The following is a 25,957-nucleotide window of genomic DNA, read 5'->3' on the forward strand; positions in this document are numbered from 1 at the left end:
AAAAGGATTCCTTTCCCAGCACCGGCAGTCACTTTATAAGCTTGTTTCCGTGGGAATGACATGGTGTCATCATTGCAGCACCTTATATACCACCAATTGCAAGTCACTACTTCTTATTGTACTGCACAACCAATGCACACCCTTAGATTGTACACCACATGATTGTACGAGTCAAATTGTACCGTCTTCTCCTCTCTGCTGCTAAACCCTCTTCTGTAAAACCTAGCAATAATCCTGACATTTCCTGACAGGAGCTGAAATATAAAATATGCATATCAAATTCACCAACTTGAAGGGATTTTTAACAGATATCTGAATGTAAAATGGTAATACCAAACAAGGGCTGTCTCACTCTTTGTTTAGAAGCCCATATTGTTGATTTTTGTTGTTACATCTGTCCTTTTCAGCATACGAAAATACCTTTTTCTCAATTTCATGTCATGAAGTTCACATTTTTTGGACGGACGAGATGAAATTTTTGTCCGCCCAAACAAGAAAATCTCCGTCCTGCACCAAAGGAAGGGTCCTGGAGACAGCCATGGTCCACACCAATTTCTTTCTTTTGTCCTCGGATATTTCAAAGTAAAAATGAAATAGGAGGTTAGGATGAAAACAGATGGTCGGAAGGAAAACTTCATTTATTTATCTATTCATGTATAACTTTATTTATCAATTCAATTTTATTTACAACTTGAATTTGAAATCTATAATCACTCCCTGACACTCTGTGTGCCATGATACAGATTTTTCCCTCCGACTTTGTTTCAATGTTGTCAGTTTAAAAAACATCCAAGAACCAACAAATCAAATTGGTGTGACCTCAGGAAAGTAGTTTCCTTATTAAGTAGAACTCACCTTGGCCGCATGACATTGCCGTAAAGATTCTCCTTGTCCGATCGGCGAGATTTTGATCGTGCCTTCTCGAAGGGCTTGAAGTCCTCAGGATCCATTGTCAGGGGCTCCTTCTTTGACTTGGTTTTTTGTTTCTCTTTGTCCGGAGGACCGAATGGTTCTAGCTGGTCGGAAAGGTCTGAGAGAACACTAGAAGTCTGTAACAGATGGCATATCAAAGTGGTTACACTTCTTATAACAACAACAAAAACTCTACAACTCTTAGATTTGATCTCATGTGACTGATAGTTGATACCTTTGACAGCAAAGTCACTAATCTGTAATAAAACTGTTTTGGTTTCTGGATGCTACATCTGCCTGGAGATTGATTTTACTTATTTCAACTTTCAGCTGTACTTAACTGAATGAATGTTTGGAGTTTCCTCAAAGTACCTTTTCTGGAATCACTCTCCTTCTCCGTTATATTTTCAAAATATTGTGAAACAAAGAAAATTTTAATACAGGAAATAATGAATGAATGACTGAATGACTTAACGGATGAATGAACAGATAATTGAGTGAATGAATGAGCGAGTGAATGAATTAATCAACAGATGAATGGATGAACAAATGAATTAACAGGATGGATGAATGAATGAACGAATGAATGAACAAATGAACATCCTGTCCCCTTACATCTTTGCTGTCCTTGTCGATGGACTCCAGATCTGGGTTGGAGTTTTCCGTGGTTGTTGACGAGGCGTCGTCGGGGATCGGTTCCTTCGATGCCTCCTTTCTCTCCCGCGCTCGGCGCTCTTTCTCTTCTCTTCTCAGCGCTGTCTTTAACTTTCTCTTTGGCTTTACTTTTCCCCCTCCTGCATATACATGAAGGAAAAATACCATCTATTTAGCAGAGAAAAAATAAAAGACAACTCAAAGAATAGTAGTTCAGGACAAGTGGAAGCATGAATTTTAAGGTGAAACTATACAAATATAGCAAGCAGCAAAAATGATAAAAGCAGGGGGCTGGAAGAAGCCTTACATAGGACTGTGCTTACTCCTTAAAACCGAGTGTAACAAAGCATAAACCTGGTCCTCAGGCTTTGTTTTCATTTAGCTTTTCCAGTTAAGCATTCATTTTAGTCCACAAACTAACAAATCAAATTGGTGTCGCCTAGTAAAAGAAGACAAACTTGCTGATCTGATCTGCTGGATGGTGCTTTATGTACACTTGTGTTATTAAAAAAAAAAGAAGACAAACTTACGTCTTTGAGGCGAGGAAGAATTTGGGGACTCTTGCGTCGTATCCAAACAAAGGTCTTCCTGCAGGGAGGTGAGCGGTTCTGACGACCTCCGACCTTTTCCATCCTTATTTCCTTTCGGCGGGAGTTCTACGTCGTCGAATCTGTCTTCGGATCTACAATTTTCCATGGTGTCGAGTGTTTCCCAGTCCTCGAGGTTTCGCTGCTTCGAGGGCCGGGACCGTTTGCTGTTGGGGTCGTCGTGAATGTTGTCGACGAACGCCGCTTGGCCGTGGTTGCCAAGGTTGTTGTGTTTTATTTTGTCGGGTAAGAACTTCTTCTCACTGACGACGGTGATGTTGGTCTTGCCGTTGTTTACTGCTTGGCCGGTCACCACTCTGTTGTTGAGCAGTGTCGGTGTGACGGACCCTCCCCCACTCGGTGGGGAGGGATCCTTTTTACGTCTTACCGTGCCACTAGTCTGATCGTGAGTACCGTCTGTAACATCGTGTTGCAAGGATTTTCCTCTGTCCACGTCTTTCCTTAAGTCGAAAGGGTTTAACTTGTCCGGTGGATGCAGGTTCTGCTGTTGCTGCTGATGTTGTAAGTCGTTGCTTCTTCTGTTTAGAGGCTCGGTGATGCGTTCTGATTCCAGGTAGGCTGCCATGAGGACACCGATAAATAAAACGGTCATGAGGAAAGCGCAGGAAACGTACAGCATGTGCTCCCAGGGCGGCCGCGGCATGGCGGCCGCGCAGGGCCCCAGCTTGTTGTGGGGAACCTTTGCTAGCAGCGTGTACTTCAGGACCTGGTCGCGTGCAGTCGTTATCCACAGTTCCCTCTGCACCTGGGCGAGTGTGAAGTCTGGCGTGAATCTGTGGAGGGAAGAATATACAACATTGGTCACTTCAAATCTCACGAGACACAGAACTACATGTAGCTGCCAATAGCCTCCACCTGAGGCCTTCCTACAGGTTATGGATACCAGGGTAGTAGAATTTCGGCAAATATAGGGTACAATTGGCTTGGAGAGTGAGTCTGTGGTAAGGTAAAACATTTCCCGCGCAAATATTACTCTATGGTGGCCAAACTCCCCTGGCAAATTATTCTTCTTATTTTGCTAATTTGCAGCCAGCATAGTGGGATGATTGTAGTGCTCTAGAGAAAAAAATGTGATGGCTGTGGGCAGTGGCTGATGTGACTCTCTCTGGCTCATTATGTAGTGATTTGGGCCCCCTACATTTGTATGGTCTGATTTGGGCTGATTTGCTTTCTTTCACCATTGCATAGTAGACCATCAAGCCAAGTAAGAGTCCAGCCAATGCTGCCGAGATGCAGTTCCAGACAAACCTGTGAGGAGGCGCTACTGAGCACTACTTACGCGATGTCCACTCTGTGCGTTCCATTAGGGTTGATGTTGAAGGGTTCACAGTTTAGAACCCTGAATCCGTAGCCTTGGCAGAGCTGTCCGTTGATCTCCATCTGTGTCACCTGGATAGGCAGCTGACCGGCATTCTTGGCCATAAAAGTTTTCCTAACTGTGAAGTTGGGCACCCTCGCTTTAAGAGTTCCTGTGAAGAATATGTAAAGTGCATTTGAGTGTACAATGTAATTCCAACAGTTACTACATTTAGCAAATGAGGGTATGCATAGAATGAAGACTCCAGGCTGACTTCTTTTCATACAAACAAAATCTATTTTTCTTACCACTAACATCTAATTTATTACAGTTCCAGACTGACCAGATTTTACGTTTTCTAATTTATTAGCCTCTTGGCATTTTAGCAAGCAAATGTACACTCAGAAATTGTTGGTCTCATATTTTGCTGCTATCCTAATAAGTCACAATTGCAGGGTGAAGAATCGTGACTGAATTTATATCCCCCCTCATTACGGTTCAAGAGTGGAACAGATTTTCTCAGTGGTCATATTTGGGGCCGCATTCTTCACACTGCAGCAGCAACACCTAGCTGCAGTGAGAAGTACAACCAGTGACTGACAGTGAGTATTGCCCAAATAAAGGTAGGTGACAGATGGGTACCGAAATGTCTGCGAGGCATAAACACTTGGTAAATGTGTGAAACAAATCAAAGGAGCGAGTAGAAACAAGTGATTCCAACCGAGATTTGAAGCCTTGCCGAAACCGGCTTAACCACTAGGCTAAAAGGTCGCGACCAGTTAGACTGGTCAGTTGGAGATGCTTGAACCCCCACTGTTACATGTGTACAAATAACTTTGTCATCCCGTCTTACATAGTATTGTCCAAGACAAAGATAAACCAACGACAAACTGATGACTTACTGTTGCAGTCTGCCAGGTGCTCCTCCTTGAGGTCAAACTTGAGCTTGGTGCCTTTGCCAGGTTTCCTGTTGCCCAGGCGGAACTCTTCCCGTGCTCCCTGCCCCGAGGCGATCACAGCGTCCAGGATGGTCAAGTTATTCCTGGGGAATCACAAATGTGGTCTTGTGGTTAGGGTTGTTGACTTAGAATCTGAAGGTTCTGGGTTCCAATCCCCAGCAGACCCCAGTGTTGTGCCCTTAGAAAAACATGTTATCCCAATTTCCTCACTCGACTCAGGCGAATATGAGTGCATTGCTTCTGTTAGGGATGTCCTCTCAGATGGGAAGTAAAGCTGGGGGCTCCATATTTGAGGAGAAACACACCTTGAGCATGTCAAAAAACCCACCACACTAATTGAAAAGAGTAGAGGTCCATCCCAGTGTGAATGGATCAAACGTTACAGTCTGGTTTCCAGGTTGATATCTTGATAGTCACCTGTTACGTCAATCCTTATTGTTACGTCAGAATTATGTTAACAAGTTCTTCAACTATCAAGTCCTTCACCTATCAAGTTCTACAGCTCACAAATTCAACTGATATTATAGACAGCAAAGATACCAAGGCTCCCTACCTGATAAAGATAGCTGTTAGGACTTGCGCCTCTGAGCTTTTCGGTGTGAACCCCACGTGAACAGAGAACTCTGCTCCTGGTGCTATGGACGTCGTCACAACTGTTCTGTTGGGTCGAACGCCGAGCTTGCTTTCCACCATAGACCTCTGCGTGGCTATGCTTCTACTGGTAGACACCTAAATGGGTTGTAGGGATACAAAGGTTAGCTTGATTTAAAATGTAAAGCTGTGCTGGTGTAGCATGTTAGAACTAGCTGAACTAGCTGAAGAATGGTAGAGCCCAGACAGGGCATGCGCACTGAAAGGAGATCTCAGATTGAATATCTTGTCAGACAGATGGAATAAACGTCACTCCCACTTATACTGCTTCTGTCGTTATTTGTGGTCCTGTTTAGGGCCAGGCCCGCCCACATTGGGCCGGTAACATTGGCAACTAAGCATTAAAGAATCATGAAATGTTCCCAGTGTTCCATTGTATTACCGGTACTACAGTAATCAGAACATCTGAGCCACTATCTTGTCCAGATGATTATTGGTAGTGATACAATAAGGTTGAATTGTTTCAACTGTCAACTCTAAACATCTAGCAAACCTCCTGTTCCCTCCTACCACCAAATCAATTCCCTACGAAAATGAATAACTTCACAGTAGCTTCTTACAGAAGAACCAAACTTCTATATTTCAAGTATCTAAGAAGTGAAAGAAAGGTTACTTTTAAATTAGTTTTCAATCACATAATATCTATTTGGGACTTTCTCTTTAACAGTACAGAACGTTCACTGGGTAAAAGTACAAGGTTGGGACTTTGTACCAAGGACCAAAGCTTTTGTTTTTGTTTGTTTGTATTGCATACCAGGTAAAGCGCACCACTGGGTTCTGGGGCCAAACACCCTGCCACTGTGCCACCGAGACGCTTGTATGACAACAGTGTGTAATGACCTTCAAGCTTGCTTAGGCCACGGCTTAACAGAAGTCCTTGTAAGTAAACAGATGACTTTTGATGCCAGTCTCGCAGGTTAAGCGGTGTTCAGGTCCACACTAATTTATTATATCATAATATAACTAAAAGCATAGGGCAGCTGCCATGACTTATTTCAAGTAGGTCGACGTCAACTACTGGAATACCAGCCAACTTTGCCCGAATACAATGTTGTTGCCAATCCCTGCTGTGGTTAAAGGTCACAGAACACAGAATTTTGCCTAAAGGGATTTACTTCAGCTGTTGGACTAGTCGAACAAGTTTTTACATTACCCTGTTTATTTATGTAGTCAAGTCCATTTCATGCATAATTAAGGGGTTTTACTAGGTTTTTATAGTGAGCTCAAAGGTATGCTATACATCCAAGTCATACTTGTATCAATTCATGTGAATCATGTTCTTTTTACTTCACTTCCACAAATAACTCAATGGCTGTCTGCCTGCCTGAATAAAAAATAAAGCGGCCTGCCTCAGATGCCTGGATGAACCATGACGCATTTCAGACAGCTTAAGCAGTGCAAAATCGGGCAAGCCACACCTTGCATTTTCAGCCAAGGACAACGTGTCAGCTTTATTTTGCTCCACATGTGTGTTGGGATCTTTGATATGCAGAGTTTTGACGCCTGAAGCTCCCCGTACATAGTACTGCCAGCAAATTGAATCCAATATGGAAACCACTTGGAAAGGATTTGCTACAGTAACTGTGATGTTGTTATGCTTCCTACTGGTCTATTACATCCAGGTAAGCAAACTACAATTCACTCATTCAGCAAGTACAGTAATTCACCTCTTGCAAGCAAATTACACATTTAATGATTACAGCAATGAAGTTGATGTTCGCTTGTTCAACATGTGAATATGACACGTTTTTACTTCTTTGTCCCCAGAGCAACATGACATTTCACAAAATTAGCCCCTTTTCAACGTTTGGACAGAGAAGAAGACCACCTCCATTCAAAAGTCCCACATTTTCAAGTTGGGACCAAAGTACTTGCCTCAAGCCAAGACAAAAATTTGTCTTCATCAAAACGCACAAGACTGGCAGCATGACGAGTGTAAACATCTTCCAAAGATACACCATCCACCACAACCTCACCTCGCTGGTAGCAAAAGCGGGAGGTTACATCTCTTGGCCGTTCCCCCCGGCCGAAACGGATTATGTCCACATCCCAGGGGAACGCTATGACGTCCTGTTCAACCACATGGTGTACAACAAAACATGGCTACGGTCCAAGTTCCCTGCCAACACAGCGTACATCTGTAAGTACTTCCGAAAAAAATTCCATCAGGTTGGTAGAACATACTTAGGATGTTGGAGATTCTTTTAACACAACCAGTAACTCTTCCCTGCTGACGTTTCACCTACTTCGGCTACTTATAGTGGTGAGAAGCAGTACTCCAGTCAGAAGCTCTGAGGAAGGTGTCTGACAGACACTGAAATGTCAGCAGGTGAGACTTACTGGTTGTGTAAAAAGAATCTCCAACTACATCTGTAAGTACGGTGAATCTTCAGATGTCAGCAGTTACCGCGTTTTATTTTTGCCATTTTTGCAAAGTTGTTTTTCGCAGAATTGTTTTAACCGCAAACTTAAACCTCCTTTCCCCTTTCTACCTAATATCCCTACAAACACAGCGTACATCAGATAAATACATCTTAAAATAATTGCGGTGGTGTTATTCTCACGTTTTTGCAGTGACCTCTCTACCTCAAATTTATGACACCGCAACTACAGATTGAATGGTTTCAACAGTACTGAAAACTTAAAACCTTCTTTCCCCTTATTACGTCAAAATTAAGTTCCTGTGTTGCTATAGGGAAAGCACTAGCTAGGGAGAGCAAAGGATGAGGTCTTTACTCGTGGCTTGCCTGGTGAGAAGTGATCTGGACAGACGGGTGTCTATCCGCTTTATTGCCAACTAATCAGTAACAGATGTCTGGAGTCTCTGACCACCAATGGGTTCCTGTTATCATAGCTACACATCTTGCACAGTAAATGTCTCCACTACACCTGGACAAGACAATATCTAATGAGTTTACCAAAATGAATACACATGTACAGTCAAACCTGCCTAGGCGACCACCTTTTCAACGCGACCACCTGGCCATGGCGACCGCTTTTTCTCGGTCCCGAAAATTTTCCCCATAGGCACAAGCATTAAGCGGCCTGCCCAAGGCGACCACCCGTCCAACGCGACCGCCACGAATTGGGACCGCACAGAGCACAATCCCTGCTCATGGCGACCACGTTTTTCCGGCGTGTGGTGACATCAAATTTTGCTGTCGGATTTTGCGGAAATGTTTTTAAGACCTTGACGGACAAAAATATATCAAAAGCATTGATTCCTCCATAAAGTGTTTTAATAAAACGTTCCCACTCTAAACATTGTAAATACAAAGGATTGTGAATACTTAGATATCGATGTTGTTGTGCCCATCGTAATCTTATAGTTTACCGCAAGCTCGGTTCGGTTTGAACTCAATTTTCAAAACGATCACGTAGTGCATGGCGTCAAAAAGTCAGATTTCACAGAAATTACTATCTATTTCTTGTATTTTCAACAAAAATATGTCTCTGTCTTACTAAATTCCGCCGGAAAATGACTCCGCGGTGGAGGGCAAAACGTTGGCCGAGACATGTTGTTTCTTGGTCCGCGACGCCATCTTTGTTTCAGCGCGGCATAACGCTGACTTTTCTAAAACACGACGCTACTGTATATGAATATTTAGAAAACTCTCATTATTGATGAAAATTAATATTTTCATATTCTTGTTATTTCCATGACTCTCACAAACCTTTATTGGGCGCTGTGTTGTAATCGTCGACGCTGTGCGTTCTGCTCCACTGTTACCTTTCGATGCGGTCGCGTGCTCGGTGGCGATATTACAACTTTCCGTTTTCATCCTTCAGTTGTCAGATCGAAAACTTTTTGCCGCTTTAATCCAGCGGTCGGCGCCCAAAAGAAGGCTGGGGTCAGCAAGTGTTTTCTAGGGATTTGTCTCAGGCCTTAAAACCTAGATCTTATATGCCTGTGTGTGTGTGTGTGTACTCTTACTTTAACGTAACGTGTGAATGCGGGAGGGCGCTGCAAGGTCATCGAGGCAGACATTGTTTTTGGTCAAAATTATGACGAACATTTGTTCACGATGTAACGGTATACAAATATTACAACGATAACGGAAAATGTAATTTCTGTAGGATCTTTCTGTCAATAAGAATTGAACCTGGTGGGGGTCATGCTGTCTAAAATCACATAATTTTCCATCCATCTACATGGTACACGGTATTTGAACACCTCGAGCTGGAAACATGTTATGACTGGAATCCTCTTCATGGCGACTACCTGTCCATCCTGACCGTTTTTGCTCGGTCCCCCGGGTGGTCGCCTTGGGCAGGTTTGACTGTATGCATAGTTAACATTGCATATTGGTTAAAATTTCTGCTGACATAACTGAACTGTTTTCTTCTCTCTCCTTCTTTCTTGCCATCCAAACAGCTCTCATTAGAGAGCCCCTCGGCCACCTGAAGTCCTGCATGAGGTTCTACAGCCTCCCACAGCTGCTGAGGATCACCTCAACCAATCCTATAAAGTCTTTCCTGAGAGACCCATGGAGGTACAAGACTCTGTCCGAGGCCTACTTTCGCTTCTGTAATGTGACCTGGGACGGCACCAGAAACCACTTGGCCTTCGACATGGGCTACCCTACCGAAGGAGCCGAAGATATGGTACTAAAGCGTGCTGCATTTTTAAAATGATAATTGCCTCTCTAAGGGCTTTTAGGCCATACCAATTAATTTTCATGGTTGGTAGGTTTGATTTAATCTAATACAGTGACACAAATGTTTACCAATTGGATTTAATTCTTTGGTTGGTGGTTGTTTTCTTCTCTCTGTTTCAAACACAAAAAAATACTGTGAACAGAATCTGCTGGGAAAGTCTGTACTCTAGTACTTAGCAGTTTACAATGTAAATGGTAATGAATACAGTCAGAAGCGAGTTTTCCTCCCAGTCCTCTGTTTTCATGAAAGGACTAAGTGGTTACAGCCAACAGCTAACCATAGCTTGTGTAATGTAGTCTAGTGATTAGGGACCCTGCCTCTGGACCAAGAGGTCATGAGTTCGAAGTCATAGTCACAGTCCTTAGGACGGGACGTTAAACCGTGAACCATTGTTCATTGTGCTTGCTGAAAAGAACTAGGGGAATTTCCCCAGTACAACGAACCTGACATAAACTGTGTCATACTGTCTGTCTTCTCTGTCACGACCAGTGGAAGATTAACTCAACTAGTTCATGAGTTTATTTGAGCTGAATTGGTTCAACATCACTTTCACTTTGTTGCTTGCAACCAACCAACCAAAGCTTTTCTTCTTCTTCAAAACCCTCTTCAGGAAGCGGCTGAAAGATACATCAAAGGACTAGAATACGACTTCACGCTGGTCCTGCTGCTGGAACACCTGGATGAATCCTTCGTTCTCCTCAGGCGGCTCATGTGCTGGGAGATGCAAGACGTCTTGTACGACACCGTTCCAAGAAACGTTGGGAACTACTCCTATAAATCGTACACCCCCACCCCCCGGGAGCTGGCCAACCTGCGGAGGTGGAAGGCTGTGGACTACCTTCTGTACGACACGTTCAACAGGTCCTTGTGGAGGAAGATTGCAGCACAGGTAAGCCCACGCATGACCACCAGTACCGACACCGTGGCATAAAGGCAGAGTCCTAGAGTCCTTGGTTTGAATCCCGACGTGCCTTGTTGACATTGTGCCATCGGAAAGACACTAAACACGAATCACCTCACTTCACTCAGGTAAAAATGAGTACCTAGCTTCAGTTAGGAACATCCCTTGGATAGGACGTTAAATGGAGGTCCTGAGTTTACCTCACCTCAAGCATGTAAAAGAACCCAAGTTATCCTTGTTATGCTTTATAGTGTTTCTCATTGATCGTGTGTTTACCATGCAGGGTCCGAATTTCTACCAGGAGCTCTACTACTACAGAGAACTCAAGAGAAACGTCAGCTTCTACTGTCATGGCGAACAGAAAAGGAAGCCTAACCGCACACTCACAGTGGAGGCTACAAAGTGGAGTCCACAGTTTGTTGTTGATGCTGAATACTGCAGGATCATGCAGACCACGGTAGGGATATATTCTCTCGATACTATACAACAAACCTACACCATGTACATGTACATGTCCCCTCTGTCCCAAGAGCTCTCTACAACTCAAAACTCATGACCATAGCATGTCCAGAAAATGACATATCAAAACCGAAAGTTTTGCTGCAGTACCGTTACAAGCCACTGTGGGCCCAAAATCTAATCATTACCAGGTCTCATCAAGACATACCTATATACCAAATACCAATATACAATCCATCCAGGCCTTTGGTATTTTATTGCTAATGTGCGACAATCCTATGGAGATCTGGGGGCATAATTCTCAAGAAAATTTTGAGATATTGACCCTCTGAAATGCTATTTCCTGCATTTTGATGAGCAACTTTTTGTAGCAGATTAAGCTAAGTTAATAAAATATATTTCGTCCCATCACATCCCCATAACCCACCCCCTGGCACCACCACTGTGTAGGGGATTGGACAGATTACCTTATCCCTACTTTTGCCTTTTGCACAGGCATGGAACCTGACAGAGGAAATACGACAAAAGGCATCACGGAAAGAGGAGGGGCGGTGGTTAATCATACGACCCGTTTTAAACTTACGATCAATCATCAAAGGACAGCCAACCTTCAAATACAAGATGGAACAGATAAAATATGAGAGGAAACTACAGATGGAAAGAAAGCATTCAAAACATGTGGTAAAGAAGAGAGGACCTAAAAGAAGGCACTTTGGTACAACACATATCTAGAATTGTTCAATTTGTTCCGATTAGACTTTCCATATTAGGCAAATTTCATCATATTCCAACATTCTTACATACTGTATGTGAAAAATACTCTTAGACCTTTCTCTGTAGGTTTCCATTATAGACAGGAAAAACTACATGACATGTTTTCTTCCTGTAATTGTGTAGGTGCATGGATTCTCTAGAATGAACATTGTATGAAACGGGACTGAGTTCAAACAGAGGTACTTTTTTTGAGAGCAACGTAGATTCCTTTAGCCCTCTTGTGGATTGGAAGCTAGATAGGCCGCTTGCTACATGGATCAAATTCTGTGAATCTACTATATGTAGATGCAAGCGTTGTTTAAAGCTATAAAATGAGGATCCTCCAACAGTAATCTCAGCTCTTGTAAAAGCATAATACTTCACTTTATTAGAGGACAACCAGTCCTGTATTGACAGGTTTTCAGATGAACAGTGTGTATTGGTAGACATCTAATATTGGACCTAGCATTTCCTAGGTTTAAAGATCTTCGCACTACTGTCAATGCAGAAATGTTTGCGGGGATTCAATTTCGCAGTAGGGAAAATTGAGTTTTCGTGGTGGTTTTGAGTTTGGGTTTAAAACAATAGTAGCGCTACAGTCACACAATGGAACAGCTTTTCGCAGTGGTTTTAAGTAGTAAATTTCACCGTGAAAACCACGAACATAAAACCACTGCGAAAATTTCTGCATTTACGGTATACAAGAGATGACTTACATTTTTGTTTTCTGTGTCCAGGATGTAAAAGATGTCACTGTCGGCCGTCAACTCAAATATCTTGTTATGGGGATCAATGCTGTAAAAAGAGGGAAAAACAAACATTCGTTAAAGAGTGAGTTTGTTAAGTCATACTTGTTTATTGCACATATACCCGGTAGCAAGTGTTGTGACTGTTTGTCAAGCACTTTGGAAGCTGTTGTCAAACCTCTACCAAAGCAACAGATTCTTTCAGGTGCAGTTTTTAGCATGACCACCAGGAGGCATTGCAACACATTCTATTCTATCTTGATTTGATCTTACTCAATTTCTCTCTGGCTTTTATATGTTGTGATTGAGAATGAACATCATTTTGTCATTGATCATTTCAAAATACAGTGAGAAACAGTCAAAGTTAATCAACTTTCTCTCCACTGGCTCAAAAGAAATTCATACAATCAATCATTCAATAGCTAAGTTAAACGTTACATGTAAATTCAATTATATTCTAGGAGTAGACAATCCTTGCAGACAGGTAAATACATCAAGAGAATGTTTAAATATGAGAAACTATAGTGTAAAAGGTAGTTAAACCCCATATACTGTACATAACGTATAATCAATGATTAAATATATTCATATACCATGATTTACTTTTGTGTGTCTATAGTTGTAGCCCGTTTGTTTTGTCAATAAAGTTCTTTCTATATTATGTACTAAATGTGCATGCCAACATGTGTGTATTGGTTCTTGTTATAACTTTCTGTGTAACACACCAGCTTGCTGGCATGATTACATGAAACTGACTTGACAGACTTACACCCTGCTCCAGAATATTGTTTTAAACTATTCAAATTAAAGCTGCTGTCATACAGCAGAAATATAATAGATCACTCAACAAGACTGGGAGACATTTTTGCAGTAATATGCCTGGTGTCACTGTGCAATTTTTAGGTCGGTCGGTCAATGTTTGAAGGTCAATGAACATCATTGATCCAATGTAATGGTAGATTTTTAGGCAGACTATATGCTTGACAATCCAGAGATTTTGAAATTCTGTGACCTGCATGGAGATCAACAATTCAGCCAAAGGTCCTTGACAGTGTGATGCCAACTTAATGAAGATGCCCTTCATTCAGACCCGTGCAGTGTCTTGTGGAACATAGGGCAGCACGTTTCCTTGCTGTTTCAGCAGCAGGGTATATTTTCACAGGGAGGGATTGCTAGCCGTTCCTTTTTAATGTGCTCAAGGCACCTCCTCAAACATGGGACCCCCATTTTTCATCTCTTCTGAAAGACGTTGCAGCCCCTACTGACATTGAACCAGGGTCTCCCAGTTACAAACTATTTGGAAAAAAGCAGCTCAACTGTGAGGCTGCTATCAGTTGAGCCACAGGGGCATCTCCGATGAAGATACCCATACAGCTTTTAATGATCACAACAGCCACTTCAACACCAATTACTGCACCCAACGTCACTGTGCACAGTCATGCAATCTGCCCGTGCTTAAATCAGGTGTGCGTTGTTCCAAAATTCATTATCTCCGCATTGTGATCTAAATTACCCAGCTGTGACTTCATAGGTCAGTGTCAGGATGTCATCTATCATGATCTAACAGCTGTACTTACGAGAGGTGGACGGTTCAGGGTTCGAAATACTGGGTGCATGTGCACTTTTGTGCACCAATATTTCAGTGTGGGTACCCCGGTGCACAGATGCACCACACCTTGAGCACGTTAAACATCCCACCATACTTGTCGAGTGGTCAAGTACTTACGAGTGGTGGATGTACTCCAGTACAGAAGAGGCGTTGGGGTAGAGTGCCAGGGGGACAAGCTGCACCAGGATTGGAACGTCTGCAGGGTTCTGAATGGTTAGCCTTCTCATCTGGAAAACAACAACAAAAATGTAAATTTGATTAAATGTAGAATGTAAATACTAGCTGTAATGACTTTTATGTAGTTTTAATGTCTTATATTTGTATGTTTTATGTCCAGGAAGATTAGCTGCTCACAAGTCTGTATGTTAGCTAATGGACTTAATAAAGTACCCAAGTATCCAAGTATAAATCAACATCCAGGAATATCCATCAAGCAGCTTCAGACTATTGTTAAGGAAAATGAACCAGAAAACATTTATCATATAATGATCTTCCACCCCCTCAGCTGCTTGGAGATTACTCCTGGTCCTTAAAATGACACAATTCTTGATGTTTCAATAGCCCTTGGGCCACACAACTTTGTGCAATCACTACAACAGGAGACTAATCCACTGGTAGTGGTGTGTGTTTCAAACTACCATACTTTTTCCAAAATGCTGAATGCTAAGCAGAGAAAGCAGTATGTACCATTTTTAAAGTCTTTCGGATGACAGCCAACATACCAGCAAGCAAAAATGGCACAGGATCGCCAGTGATGGAAGACTTATGCTGAACGTTTTGCTGCCCCTACTGCTGCTGAATAGCTATGGGACTGATGAGGTGAGGTGAGGAGGGACGACTCGTCTGGGGATCAACCTAAAATCCTACCAAATGTAAGGCAAATGTTCTATTCTTGGCCATAGCACCGGTTTTCCATGGACTAAACTGAAAACTTAAGAAGAGGAATGAATGACTCACCGATTTCCCACCTACGTGTGTGAGAGGAAAGTCGAGGTTCTGGTCTGTGACCAGGGTGGGGAACTGGAGCTGTGCACTAGCCGTGGTCAGGGGACCCTTCACCAGCGACGTGCTGATGTGGAGGGTCACGTTCGGACTGAAACAAACAAACAAACAAATCACAATCATACAAACACAGCAAACAAACCTGAAACGTCTGTCAGTGACTGTTTCAAAATTTTATCCAGTTGCTTGAGTAACTATTTTTGGCAATCAATATTCAGCTTTGATTAGAGCTGTGTACCGGTACACTGTACCAATACAGTACCAAGTACAATCAATTAGGTACAGGTCCAAAATACCTGACCCTGCTGTATCAGTACTCGACCTGACTCAGGGGATGGCCACGTTGACAGATAAAATTACTATGAAATTACCCTGGAAGTGCTCTTAGGCCACTCTAAAGCACAGAAAACACATTAGCATGGCTGGAGTCAAATTTTCATCTGTGTTTTCTTAAAAATAATACCTAGCACAATCAAATATTATGTTTTTACCAGTTCAAACATGCTTTTGTCCTTATTGAGAATCTAGCATTTTCCGAACAAGTAGTTTAGGTACAGGTTCAGGTCCGGACCTGCACCTTAACCCGTGTGCCTGTACCTGTACCTAAAATTTGTTTAGGTAGACAGCTCTAGCTTTGATAGATCTTTACAATACAGTTTCCGACTTGATTTTACTATCCTGTAGTCTACTTTGTAACGTAGTCTTTATTTTCAAATTGTATTGTCACCAGGGCTATCACTTTGCAATAGCCACTGGCTAGTTGGGTACTGTAAATTCATTTACTTTCGCTGCGGTTTTATTTCACAGTGCGAGGGAAAAGGAGGTTTTCACCCATGTTATAAACTTTTGGTTGAAACAATATGGTTGTATTTGCAGTACGAATAGTGTAAAGTATCGTCACAGATGAATTCCATCAAAGTATCAACTTTACCTTGTTTGGCCTGATGTCTTCAGATCTGTCCACTTTGTGAGAAAATTCTGATATAGGTGAGAGTCTATGTCCCCTGCCTCCTTGTCAAGAGTTAGACTCGATAACCACTGGTGGCCATCTGTAACAGAAGTTAGCTTATTAGTAAGACTGAAAATATGCATGTAGGATAAGTCTTGTAGATGTATAATGTATAAATGCCCTATGACATAAACAGCCAGCTTTGTCGGTATGTAAGTTACATTATATCAATCAACTGCATATCTGTATCTGTATTGTATAGCTGATATTATAACTGCCCTTTGGCATAACACACCAGCATCATACAATGTCCTCCATGCTTTGTTTCAGGAGGAAGAGAGCGTTTATGAATGCAATGATAACAATTTCCATCCTATGATAGTTTGAGAGGAAAATAGAGATCTTACTAATGAATTGATTCTGGCTTGATAACACAGAAACTTCTTTTATGGGCTGGATTAAGGCACACACTGGTTTAAACGTGTGTATCAGATTCTACAAGCTTGTTTTTCATTTTGTACATCATGCAGGGTCTTGATGTAGGCTTAATCCTCACACCTATGGAAGAAATCATAATCTTGCTTTACAGCAATGCGATCAGCACCAAGGACATGGACCACTTTAAATGTATGCTTATTGTCATCCACATAACACATCACAGCCCAGGTATTAACTACTATTAGCTGTAGTCTATAGCCAATGTCTTCTTCACAAAATCTGGATACAAAACTAAGTCATGAAGATGAGAATGATGCCAGTACTTTTGAAATCCTAATTTGTTCACTCATGTAGTAAACAGAAAGCCAAACTTACCTGCTGTAGAAGTTGGCAATCCCACATAACAGTCATCTAAACATTCCAGCCTTGGATCAAAGAACAGCGTACCAATCTGCAACAAAGAAGAACAAAATTCTTTACAAATCAGTAACATTTGAATTGAAGAACACTGGAGAGGGCTATAGATGTAAGTATGATGTTTGTGAAGCTGTCTCCCTGCTGCAGTCATGTACAGTATTCATGTAAACAAAACTGTGGAACTACCTTATAAAGAGTAGCTCAATGCAGGATGTTAAGCATCCCGGGGAGTTTCCTAACATCAGGGAAACAAAATAACTTTTTCCAACTATGCTATGAGAAACATCTCAACTTCAAAAAATTTGATACAATAAAAAGATTTCCTCCCATTGAAGAAACTGCAGCACCCTTACCTTTGTCTTTTTATTGGGCTCCACCTCTGTTTTGATGGAGTCCTTCTTTTTGAAGTAGAAGCGATCGTCTGCAGGTAAAACTGGGACTACGGAGTCCACTTTGGTTTTATATGAGAAGGAGCTCTGAACAAATATTGACTTGTGGGCAACCTTTCCCTGAAAAATCACAATGTCAAGTGTTAGAAAAAGTGTGACTTTGCCTCAGTCTTTTTGAAGGTTAAAACCTAGTATGTTAAGATGTAGTCTTAAACTTAATATCGATCAAGAAGGCATCATAGCAAGAGCCACTGTCAGCTTTATTGGAGTCCCAATTTCCAATTCTGTGGATCGTAGCTCATGCGTAACCAATATCTCTGTTTTATCAGGAAGCTTGTTAAAAAAAGAAATGTCAGAGATAAATGAACAATGAACCACAAGCAAAGTCGAAGACAGAAAGAGGAAGTTTGCGTGCGTATACATGTACAAATGTTCTTCTGAATCAAAGTTGAACTGCAATTCCCAACACCAAAAATTGGACTTCCCCAGATTTTCTACTGATTGACTTCAGTCAAGGAATAAGCAATCTACTAGTTCTGTGACGTCATGTCATGTACATCACTTTTTGTGTGTAGGCAATTGCAATTCAACTCTGATTCAAAATTACTCATACCAACACAGATAAACATTCTAGTGCAAGTACTTGACAATCAGTGTTCTTGCCAGGCCTTTTCAGCATAGGGGCCCCCTATGCTGTGATTTGGACCCCCTATGCTGTGGTCTGGACCCCTATGCTGTGTTTCAACCAGCATAGGGGTGTTTCTTTCTGGAAAGAACCTTGTGACCCTTCATAAATCTTATGAAAAGTTCATATTTGGCTTTAGAATGAGGCTGTAACAGAGGAAAAACTTTACTTCACAAAATGCAGGAAATAGTGTCTCATTGGGTTATGAATTCAAAAATTTTCCGGGGGAACAAGCCAGACTCCCTACTCTGTGGTAATTTCTTCGTAGCTTGCGCCGCGTAAAGTTGGCCTTCTGTACTTGACCCCTATGCTGTGAAAAAAGTCTGACGAGAACACTGACAATGTATGTTGGTTACTTACTGGAAATGTTGGTAAAAACTTAATCTCTTTAGCGGTGATGCTGCCGAGAGCCACCCGGGCTGACATGGGAATCTGCAACGTCTGGAACACAAGAAACATCTACAGTCAAGATGAAAAAGAGGCATACATGCACCTTGCTGTAGCCAAACTATTCAACTTCAGTCACACCTGTCTATAGTAAACACATGTCATTGAGGAACCTGGAGAAATCATCACATTAGACATGTGGCCATTTTAGACAGATTCTTAGAGTCTTAATGCTTACTATAGGTTAATGGGAAAATCAATTTAAGGGAACAAAAAGTGGCTACATCGGCCAGAGGCCGCCACTGTTACAAATTTGACAGTTACAATAACCATTTCTACATGGCAACACTTGAGCCAGAACTGTCAAACACTGGCTACTTCGAATTTGAACAGAAAATTTGGAATCCCTGTGTCATTTTCAAAAGTCAAACATTAGTACAACTACTGTTTGCCTCTTTATTTGTGAAATAAAGATGCCACAATATCAGGGGGCACTCCTGTTTTAGGAGATTGTGAAACTTAAGTGCATCCAGTATCCTCCATCAGTCGATATTGACCATGGTAAAATCCAAATTGCCATCAGCCCTACAGCATCGGCTATGGCTAGACAGTCCTATACGAGAATGACAGTCTCTGCCACATAAAACACATCTGTCAGCTGATTCAGTTCAGAGCTGCCGAGTTCTAAACATTCAGTATGAAATCGAAATATAGGTGTCAAATTTGAAGAACGACTTTCCAAATATGTAGTGATGAGTGCTATCAAGGGGCGCAGGTTTGAGGCCACAGATAACAAAGAAGTTGTCCCATCTTCTCATAAGCAATCACTACGTATACGATTCCTGTCGCATATGAAATATTTAACCATCAATCTTTATCAGTACATTCTAAATCACGACCCTTCTGGACCTTAGCAATTTTCTTAACGAGGTTGTAATAAGGATGGAAGTGGATATGAAATATTGAACCCTGCTCACGTCAATGTCTATAACTCCGAATTTCCAATAAGTTGTCAACACCGTTAAGTTGTGGATGACTGATGAGAATTGGGAGGCAACACTGGAGAATTTGATTATAGAGGGATGTTAGAGATATTCCAGTCTTGTGAGGGTCAGAACTTCCTTTTGAATTGCTATATTGAACTAAAATTAAGCAAAAAAGTATAAATATGACACTTCAAGTTGATAAAATGTTCCAAATCTTCAGCATTCTACACAAATCTTAAGAAAGTAATTTTTCACAAGATTTCTTTAGTTGTAATGATGACAGAGCATATTCTGGTCTACGTGGAAAGTTGGTCATGTTTGTGTCCATGGGAAAAATTTTCTAAGGAACAACCAAAAAGTGGTCACACTGGCCAGTTGGTCCTTATGTAGAGGTGGCGACTAATACAGGTTTGACTGTATATCAATGGCCAGGTGGTCCTTATGTAGAGGTGGTCACCTGTACAGGTTTGACTGTATATCAATGGCCATGTGGTCCTTATCACCAGTACAGGTTTGACTGTATATCAATGGCCAGGTGGTCCTTATGTGGAGGTGGTCACTTGTACAGGTTTGACTGTACTTCATTCCCTTGGGATGAAGTAAAAAATAATTGAGAGGTGTTACCTCGTGATCTGTGATGATGTCAAAGCTGCCTTGGAAAACGCCCTCCTCCTTTGGTGCAACAACTTCCACCAGCCAGACTGAGTAGTGGTGCGGCTTCAGCGTAAACTACACAAAAAAGTTAAGAATACACTTTGTGAATAATATCATGGATAAAGGAGGCTGTATGGATCAGAAAATCCACTCCAGTCATGAACCTTAACTCTTATACTAGTCCTCCTGAGCCAAACAATTGTCGGTTTGCACATGCTTGTTTTGTATTCTAGCCCTGACAATTGTCGGATTCAGGGTATTTCTAGAATGTGTACATTGCACCTGCAAACTTGATGTAAAGCGAAGTAACTAAAAATGAGCAATATCAAACTAGTACCCTTTGTTTCAAAAGTGTCTGGGCACTTCAGCAGTGGGGGTATGTTTTTGCTCTGGGAATCCAGCAGGACAAGGGTCAATGAGAGGGATATAGACTCAGTCATGGTTTGGTTCCCCATTTATCACACTGCAGCAGGGACACCTACAATGTAGCTGCAGTGTGAAGTAGAGCCAGTCATGTTATGTTTAGGTATGCAGCACTAATTATGAGTATTTAATCATTCATCCACTCTTCCTTCTTACAGCATTTTTATCGTCCTGTCCCATATGTCAATTTCAAAATGAATTTTCAATTACCCTTTATCATGTTCCAACTAATAACAGACTTAATGAATATTAATAATTAATTGGCAATAACGATGTTATGTCAGTCGCACAGATTTTAATAGACACAGCAAGTAAAGTTGCCTAGAGCCACCATTTCCTGCTTTTCATCATTTTCATTATTCTGTCAAATGAAGAGGAAATTTACCAAAAAACCACAGCGTATACATGTGTAATACTAAAAGGAATCTTATAACGTTACATGTACCTCTACACTGTACTTCCTAAAGTGCTAATTACTGATTCAGCTTTTCGACGATGCAAGAGCCACGATCCTGAAGGTCAAGAACTTTCTACCTGCAACACTTCAGGCCATATCTGCCTAATTTGTTGATCAATATGACAACTGAGTGAAAGCCTGTACTTCGACACACACAGCTTCATTGAGTGAACACAGACACAAAGCAATCTGTTTTCATCTGGAACTCTTGCTAAATTTTCACTCTAAAATATCAATTAAGGAATGAATGGGTGTGGTCTTGGTTGTGTTAGAAGAATCCTATTTTCTAATGCTCTATCAACCTTATGGAGCTATGGTCAAACCTGCCCAAGAAGACCACTCAGGGGACTAATAAAATCCAATCTATATGGACAGGTGGTCACTATAGACAGGCTTCTTAATGCTTGTGTTAATGAAGAAAACTATCTAGGGGACCACCAAAAAGTGGCTAGGTGGTCCTTATATGGAGGGGGTCACTTGTACAGGTTTGATTGAACATGTACATTGTATTCATGGATGCATACCGGTACTTGTGGCCTGTCTCTGTGCTCCATGGTTAGGTATGTTCCGTTGCCTTCCTCAACACCGAGTATCTCAAACCTTGTCTCGTGCATCGGCAGTGAGGTGTTGATCGAGTTTATTGTAACCTAGGGGACAAATCAACATGTGTAAAATCAGTGCAAGCAATGAAGAAATGATAACCAGAAAGCATCCTATATTAAGATACCTATGTAGAAACAAAAACTTTTGATTAATGTTGATGAAACCAATTTTCTACTGGTAGGCAAAAGTTGGCAATGTCCTAACTCTGGTTTATGTTCTTGATGTTGATACCAAATGTCTGGCAGACTTTTTCTATATCAACGAAATCGCTTTAAAAATGATGGGAAGTAGGTTTGTGCTTGAATCTTCACTAGTTAGTGAACAAAACAGGAATTGCAGCTCAAAAGAACTTAATAATACATTAGAGATAAAATGCTGCATCTGTGATCAAAACCTCAAATACATATACTGGAACAATGATACAGTAACCGGGCCTGCATGGCTGTAACAATGACAGATGCTAGTACTCTACAGGAGAGCGTTGCCCTTCCATGCACTTCCCGTCTATTACGTCACTCACCTCTGTTGGATTACTGTTTGTGACAGCGAAGGTCATACTGCGTTTGTCTTTGGAGCCCATGGTGCCAAAATCTAATGAGTTGTCAGCCGAGTGAACCGAAGCCTGGAACAAAGCCAGAGGGAAAAATGCCAGAGTTATTCCAGAGTTATGCCAGAGTTAAGTGCGGTCATTTGAGATGGATTTTTTTAAGTGCCAGTGAAATGAAAGTTCTTCAGTCTACCTCTCTATATCCAATTTAACGTATTTTGTTCTCCATCATATGGAGGTTGGACGTGCTTGCACATGGATGGGGAAGCCCCAGAACTCCTCATCAAGTGCAAGTCTTTTTTGTAGCAAGAGTTTTTACGGCTGGATGCCCTTCCTAACGCCAACCCAAACCCTACTGCTGGGCTTAGGACATGGGAAATGTGTGTTAAGTACCATTCACATAAAAATCTGGTCTTTTCTGAAAACATCTACATGTGGAACAAAGCCAGAGGGAAATATGCCAGAGTTAAGTGCGGTCATTTGAGATGGATCTTTTTAAGTGCCAAAGAAATGAAAGTTCTTCAGTCTATCATTCACAGAAAAATCTGGTCTTTTCTGAAAACATCTACATTTAGTATGTTATCTTTAATTCAATTGTCTACTGGGTGCTTTTAGGTGGGACAAATTACCAACCGGTCATGACGTCACAGAAAGGACTACTAGCCATACTACCTAATGGAGGAGCCCCTTTTTTGACATCCTGTCACCTACATGTAGTATGTAGTGCTACCTTTGAATTTGTACCTTAACTATATTCACCTGGTTGGGAGAATCTACATGTATTCTATACTTTGATGTGGTGTTACCTTTAGCAGCCCTGAGTAGGGAGAATCTACGTATATAAGTACATGACTTATATTCGCCCTGGTAGGGAGAATCTATGTGTACATGTATAACTTGTTGTAGTGTTACTTTTAGCAGCCCTGAGTACGGCTGCACTGGTAGGGAGAATCTACATTATATGTGTATAATTTTATGTAGTGTTCCCTTTTATCAGCACTCTGGTAGGGAGAGCCTATATGAATTGTACATGTATAAGTATTACTATTAATTGTATGTAGTGTTACCTTTAGCAGCCCTGAGTATGATTGCACTGGTAGGGAGAATCTACATCATACGTGTATAATTCTATGTATCCCTTTAGCACTCTGGAGAATCTATATGAATTGTACATGTATAAGTATTACTATTACTTGTATGTAGTGTTACCTTTAGCAGCCCTGAGTATGATTGCACTGGTAGGGAGAATCTGGAAATGTTTGTGTAGAGCAGCAGGAAGGTGGAGAGAACTGAGTTGACTCCGTCTGGCAAGAACTTCAGCAGGAATGGAACATGTTTCTTCTGGGGAAGGATTGTCACTGGCTCCGGAAAATCAACGATCTGCAGAAGAGAAGTAAAAATAAGTGTATTATGAATTGATCATTCATTCAAAAATGATAAAATGTATGTTAAGTAATCCTTTTTGTATCTTGATTTGTTGTGTGGACACTATAGACAAAATTTGTGTCAATGGGAAAAATAATCTAAGGGACCACCAAAAAGTGGTCAAATTGGCCAGGTGGTCCTTATGCAGAGGTGGTCACTTGTACAGGTTTGTCTGTATATCAATGTCTACTGAGAATACTGCTTTTATCACTGTAAACTCACAGAGAAGTACTGCTGAGCCTCCTCTGGAAGTGTTGCGTTATGAACCACTACAGGGAAGTCAAACGTGTTGGTCAGCATCACCTCCCTGACGATGGGCTCCGTGGTAGCAGGGCCGATGTAGAACAGCGTACAGTTCTGTTCATAGCCGAGAGTCCTGGGGAAAGAGAATGGTTGTTAAAGGCAACCAAAGCAATATCAGGGCCCAAAATATGGACATAGATTTTTTTTAAATACTGAAATCTTTACTAACACTATTTAGCACATTTGCGTAATAACTTCATAATTTGAGCATTTTAAAACCGCGCAAAAACATGCCGTACGATGATTCCCTTACTTTCATGAGCCTACAAAAACCCTGGCCGCGATTTTCAACTGCAACGACATCATATTTTTGCATGATGGACGTCACTTTACATTGTGATAGTATTGTTTGAACTAATCATCTATAGAAATGACTAAATATATTGACTTTGGAAATCCGATTTTCGAGCCCTAATATGGCCTGGGTTTCCTTTAATGCATCCTTCACACTGCAGTAGCGACACCTACATGTAGTTGCATTGCTTAGCAGAACCAGCCAATATTGCCCTGAGGAAGGTGACAGATGGTCACCCAAATGTCTTACTAGAAACTTAATAACCCACATGGTACAGTGAGTCGAATCAAATGAAACATATTAAGTAATAAACATTGATCTTCTTTGTAATATATTAATGCTCAAAGGATTAAATGCACACATGACCACATGTGGTCTAAAGGACGTAAAATATAAAACATGGAACACTAAAATGCTACATTATAATGTTAAATATTGTGAATTATTGTGAATCCGGATGAACGATGATGATGATGATGATTGTGCATTAAAACGCTATATATAAACCATTGTAATCTATACTCCTAATGGTTTCATCTCTCTCTTTGAAAACACATGGAACATACTTTGTCCATTATATGTTCCTTCGTGCATGAAATCAGGTATCCGATCAAAGTTTCTTGCCTTGACATTTGTACATCTCTTGTCTAATGGTATAAACAGTGATAATTTATAACTAATGATAAATGGAATTTTTTCTCACCCATGTAGCACCTCAGCCTGGTAGGGTATCTCCAGTTTGGGGATGTTTTTGTCCTTGGACTTGACGACTATCTTGCCTGCCCACTGCCTGTGGGTGGTGGCTTTATTTGCTGGAAAAGTTCACATGACATCTGTTAGAAACATGTTTTTCTGTTACCTTTTTATGATATTCATATTTCAACACAATCAGTTCTACATGTAACTTCTTTGCTAGCAGCTATAACTTCTTTACTAACAGCTAGTTCCAACACAACACGTGTCACCAAATCTTGGGTTTTCTGTAAAAGGAAATTTTGTCAAGTTCAAAATTAATGATCACTTACAAATGTAGGACATGCAATGTCAACAATTGTGTTGGAATACAATTTAGCTGTTTACTACGATACCTGCCAACAAATACAAGCTTCGATGGCAGTTCCATTCTTACATCATGTAGAAAATCTTTGGGGAAAAAAAGATAGACTAAGTGTGTTTTTGTTGCAAAATGTACCAAATTCCTTGAAAACAGCTTCCATCCCAATTAACAAATTCCTGTCCTGGGACGGAGGGGCTGGTCCTGGAGACAGCCCAGCAATTACTGCTAACATGGGTGTCTTTGTTTTTTGTAACCTATCCAGTGAGTTAAATGAATCCAGACTACATGGCTTTCTTATCCCCAATTACCTCGGAATCTGCCAGAGTATGAAGGGGTTACCCATTTGTCATTTTGACTTGACTGTTGTTAATCGCTATAATCCGCCTTTATGAACATCTAATTACACAGCATATAGGTGCAAGTCATCATGTTGGCAATATTAGTTACGACAATTGATCAGGGAGACAGAAGTTCCTAATCATCCAAACCTGTCCCCAAGATTGAACATCCACAGTTATCTGTTCAGGACAGGCACAGGTGCTAGTTTTCCGCCCCTGAAGGCAATACATCGAAGTGCCTTTTCCATCTCAAAATGCCACCAGGCTTTGGAACCTATTACAGCTGTCATAATCTATCAAACCGTACAGTACCAAGGTCTTCTGAGGTCCCGAACTTGACAGATTGAGTGAGTGAGTCAGTGAGTGTGAGTGTGTGTGTGTCACTGCAGCAAAA

At 41.3% G+C, this 25,957-nt stretch overlaps 3 protein-coding genes across 4 annotated transcripts in view; 2 read left to right on the plus strand and 1 right to left on the minus strand.

The window, feature by feature from the left end:
* LOC136436347 (ELMO domain-containing protein 2-like) overlaps window positions 1–25,957 on the plus strand; it is a 202,805-nt gene that overhangs the window by 82,600 nt on the left and 94,248 nt on the right. The gene's annotated exons all lie outside the window — the stretch shown is intronic.
* LOC136436340 (transmembrane protein 131-like) overlaps window positions 1–25,957 on the minus strand; it is a 111,440-nt gene that overhangs the window by 8,519 nt on the left and 76,964 nt on the right. The window contains exons 13-32 of one of the 2 annotated variants that reach the window (XM_066430227.1): window positions 24,872–24,980; window positions 23,793–23,946; window positions 23,355–23,525; window positions 22,119–22,220; window positions 21,520–21,642; window positions 20,086–20,190; window positions 18,449–18,529; window positions 17,368–17,523; window positions 16,973–17,048; window positions 16,142–16,259; window positions 15,166–15,301; window positions 14,326–14,435; window positions 12,570–12,648; window positions 4,984–5,159; window positions 4,374–4,513; window positions 3,454–3,643; window positions 2,097–2,947; window positions 1,528–1,706; window positions 856–1,049; window positions 183–254 (exon numbers count right to left, since the gene is read on the minus strand). In XM_066430227.1, coding sequence (XP_066286324.1) covers window positions 183–254; window positions 856–1,049; window positions 1,528–1,706; window positions 2,097–2,947; window positions 3,454–3,643; window positions 4,374–4,513; window positions 4,984–5,159; window positions 12,570–12,648; window positions 14,326–14,435; window positions 15,166–15,301; window positions 16,142–16,259; window positions 16,973–17,048; window positions 17,368–17,523; window positions 18,449–18,529; window positions 20,086–20,190; window positions 21,520–21,642; window positions 22,119–22,220; window positions 23,355–23,525; window positions 23,793–23,946; window positions 24,872–24,980 — 3,322 coding nt within the window. The remainder of the gene's footprint in view (window positions 1–182; window positions 255–855; window positions 1,050–1,527; window positions 1,707–2,096; window positions 2,948–3,453; window positions 3,644–4,373; window positions 4,514–4,983; window positions 5,160–12,569; window positions 12,649–14,325; window positions 14,436–15,165; window positions 15,302–16,141; window positions 16,260–16,972; window positions 17,049–17,367; window positions 17,524–18,448; window positions 18,530–20,085; window positions 20,191–21,519; window positions 21,643–22,118; window positions 22,221–23,354; window positions 23,526–23,792; window positions 23,947–24,871; window positions 24,981–25,957) is intronic. The other variant, XM_066430228.1, reaches the window with a different exon arrangement.
* Window positions 6,891–13,281, plus strand: LOC136436342 (galactose-3-O-sulfotransferase 3-like). Its single transcript, XM_066430232.1, has 5 exons — window positions 6,891–7,221; window positions 9,457–9,686; window positions 10,351–10,629; window positions 10,925–11,098; window positions 11,596–13,281. The coding sequence occupies exons 1-5, from the start codon at window positions 7,008–7,010 to the stop codon at window positions 11,830–11,832; spliced, it is 1,134 nt and encodes a 377-aa protein (XP_066286329.1). The 5' UTR covers window positions 6,891–7,007; the 3' UTR covers window positions 11,833–13,281.

Source organism: Branchiostoma lanceolatum, chromosome 6 (genome assembly GCF_035083965.1).
Source record: "Branchiostoma lanceolatum isolate klBraLanc5 chromosome 6, klBraLanc5.hap2, whole genome shotgun sequence".
NCBI classification, from domain to species: domain Eukaryota; kingdom Metazoa; phylum Chordata; class Leptocardii; order Amphioxiformes; family Branchiostomatidae; genus Branchiostoma; species Branchiostoma lanceolatum.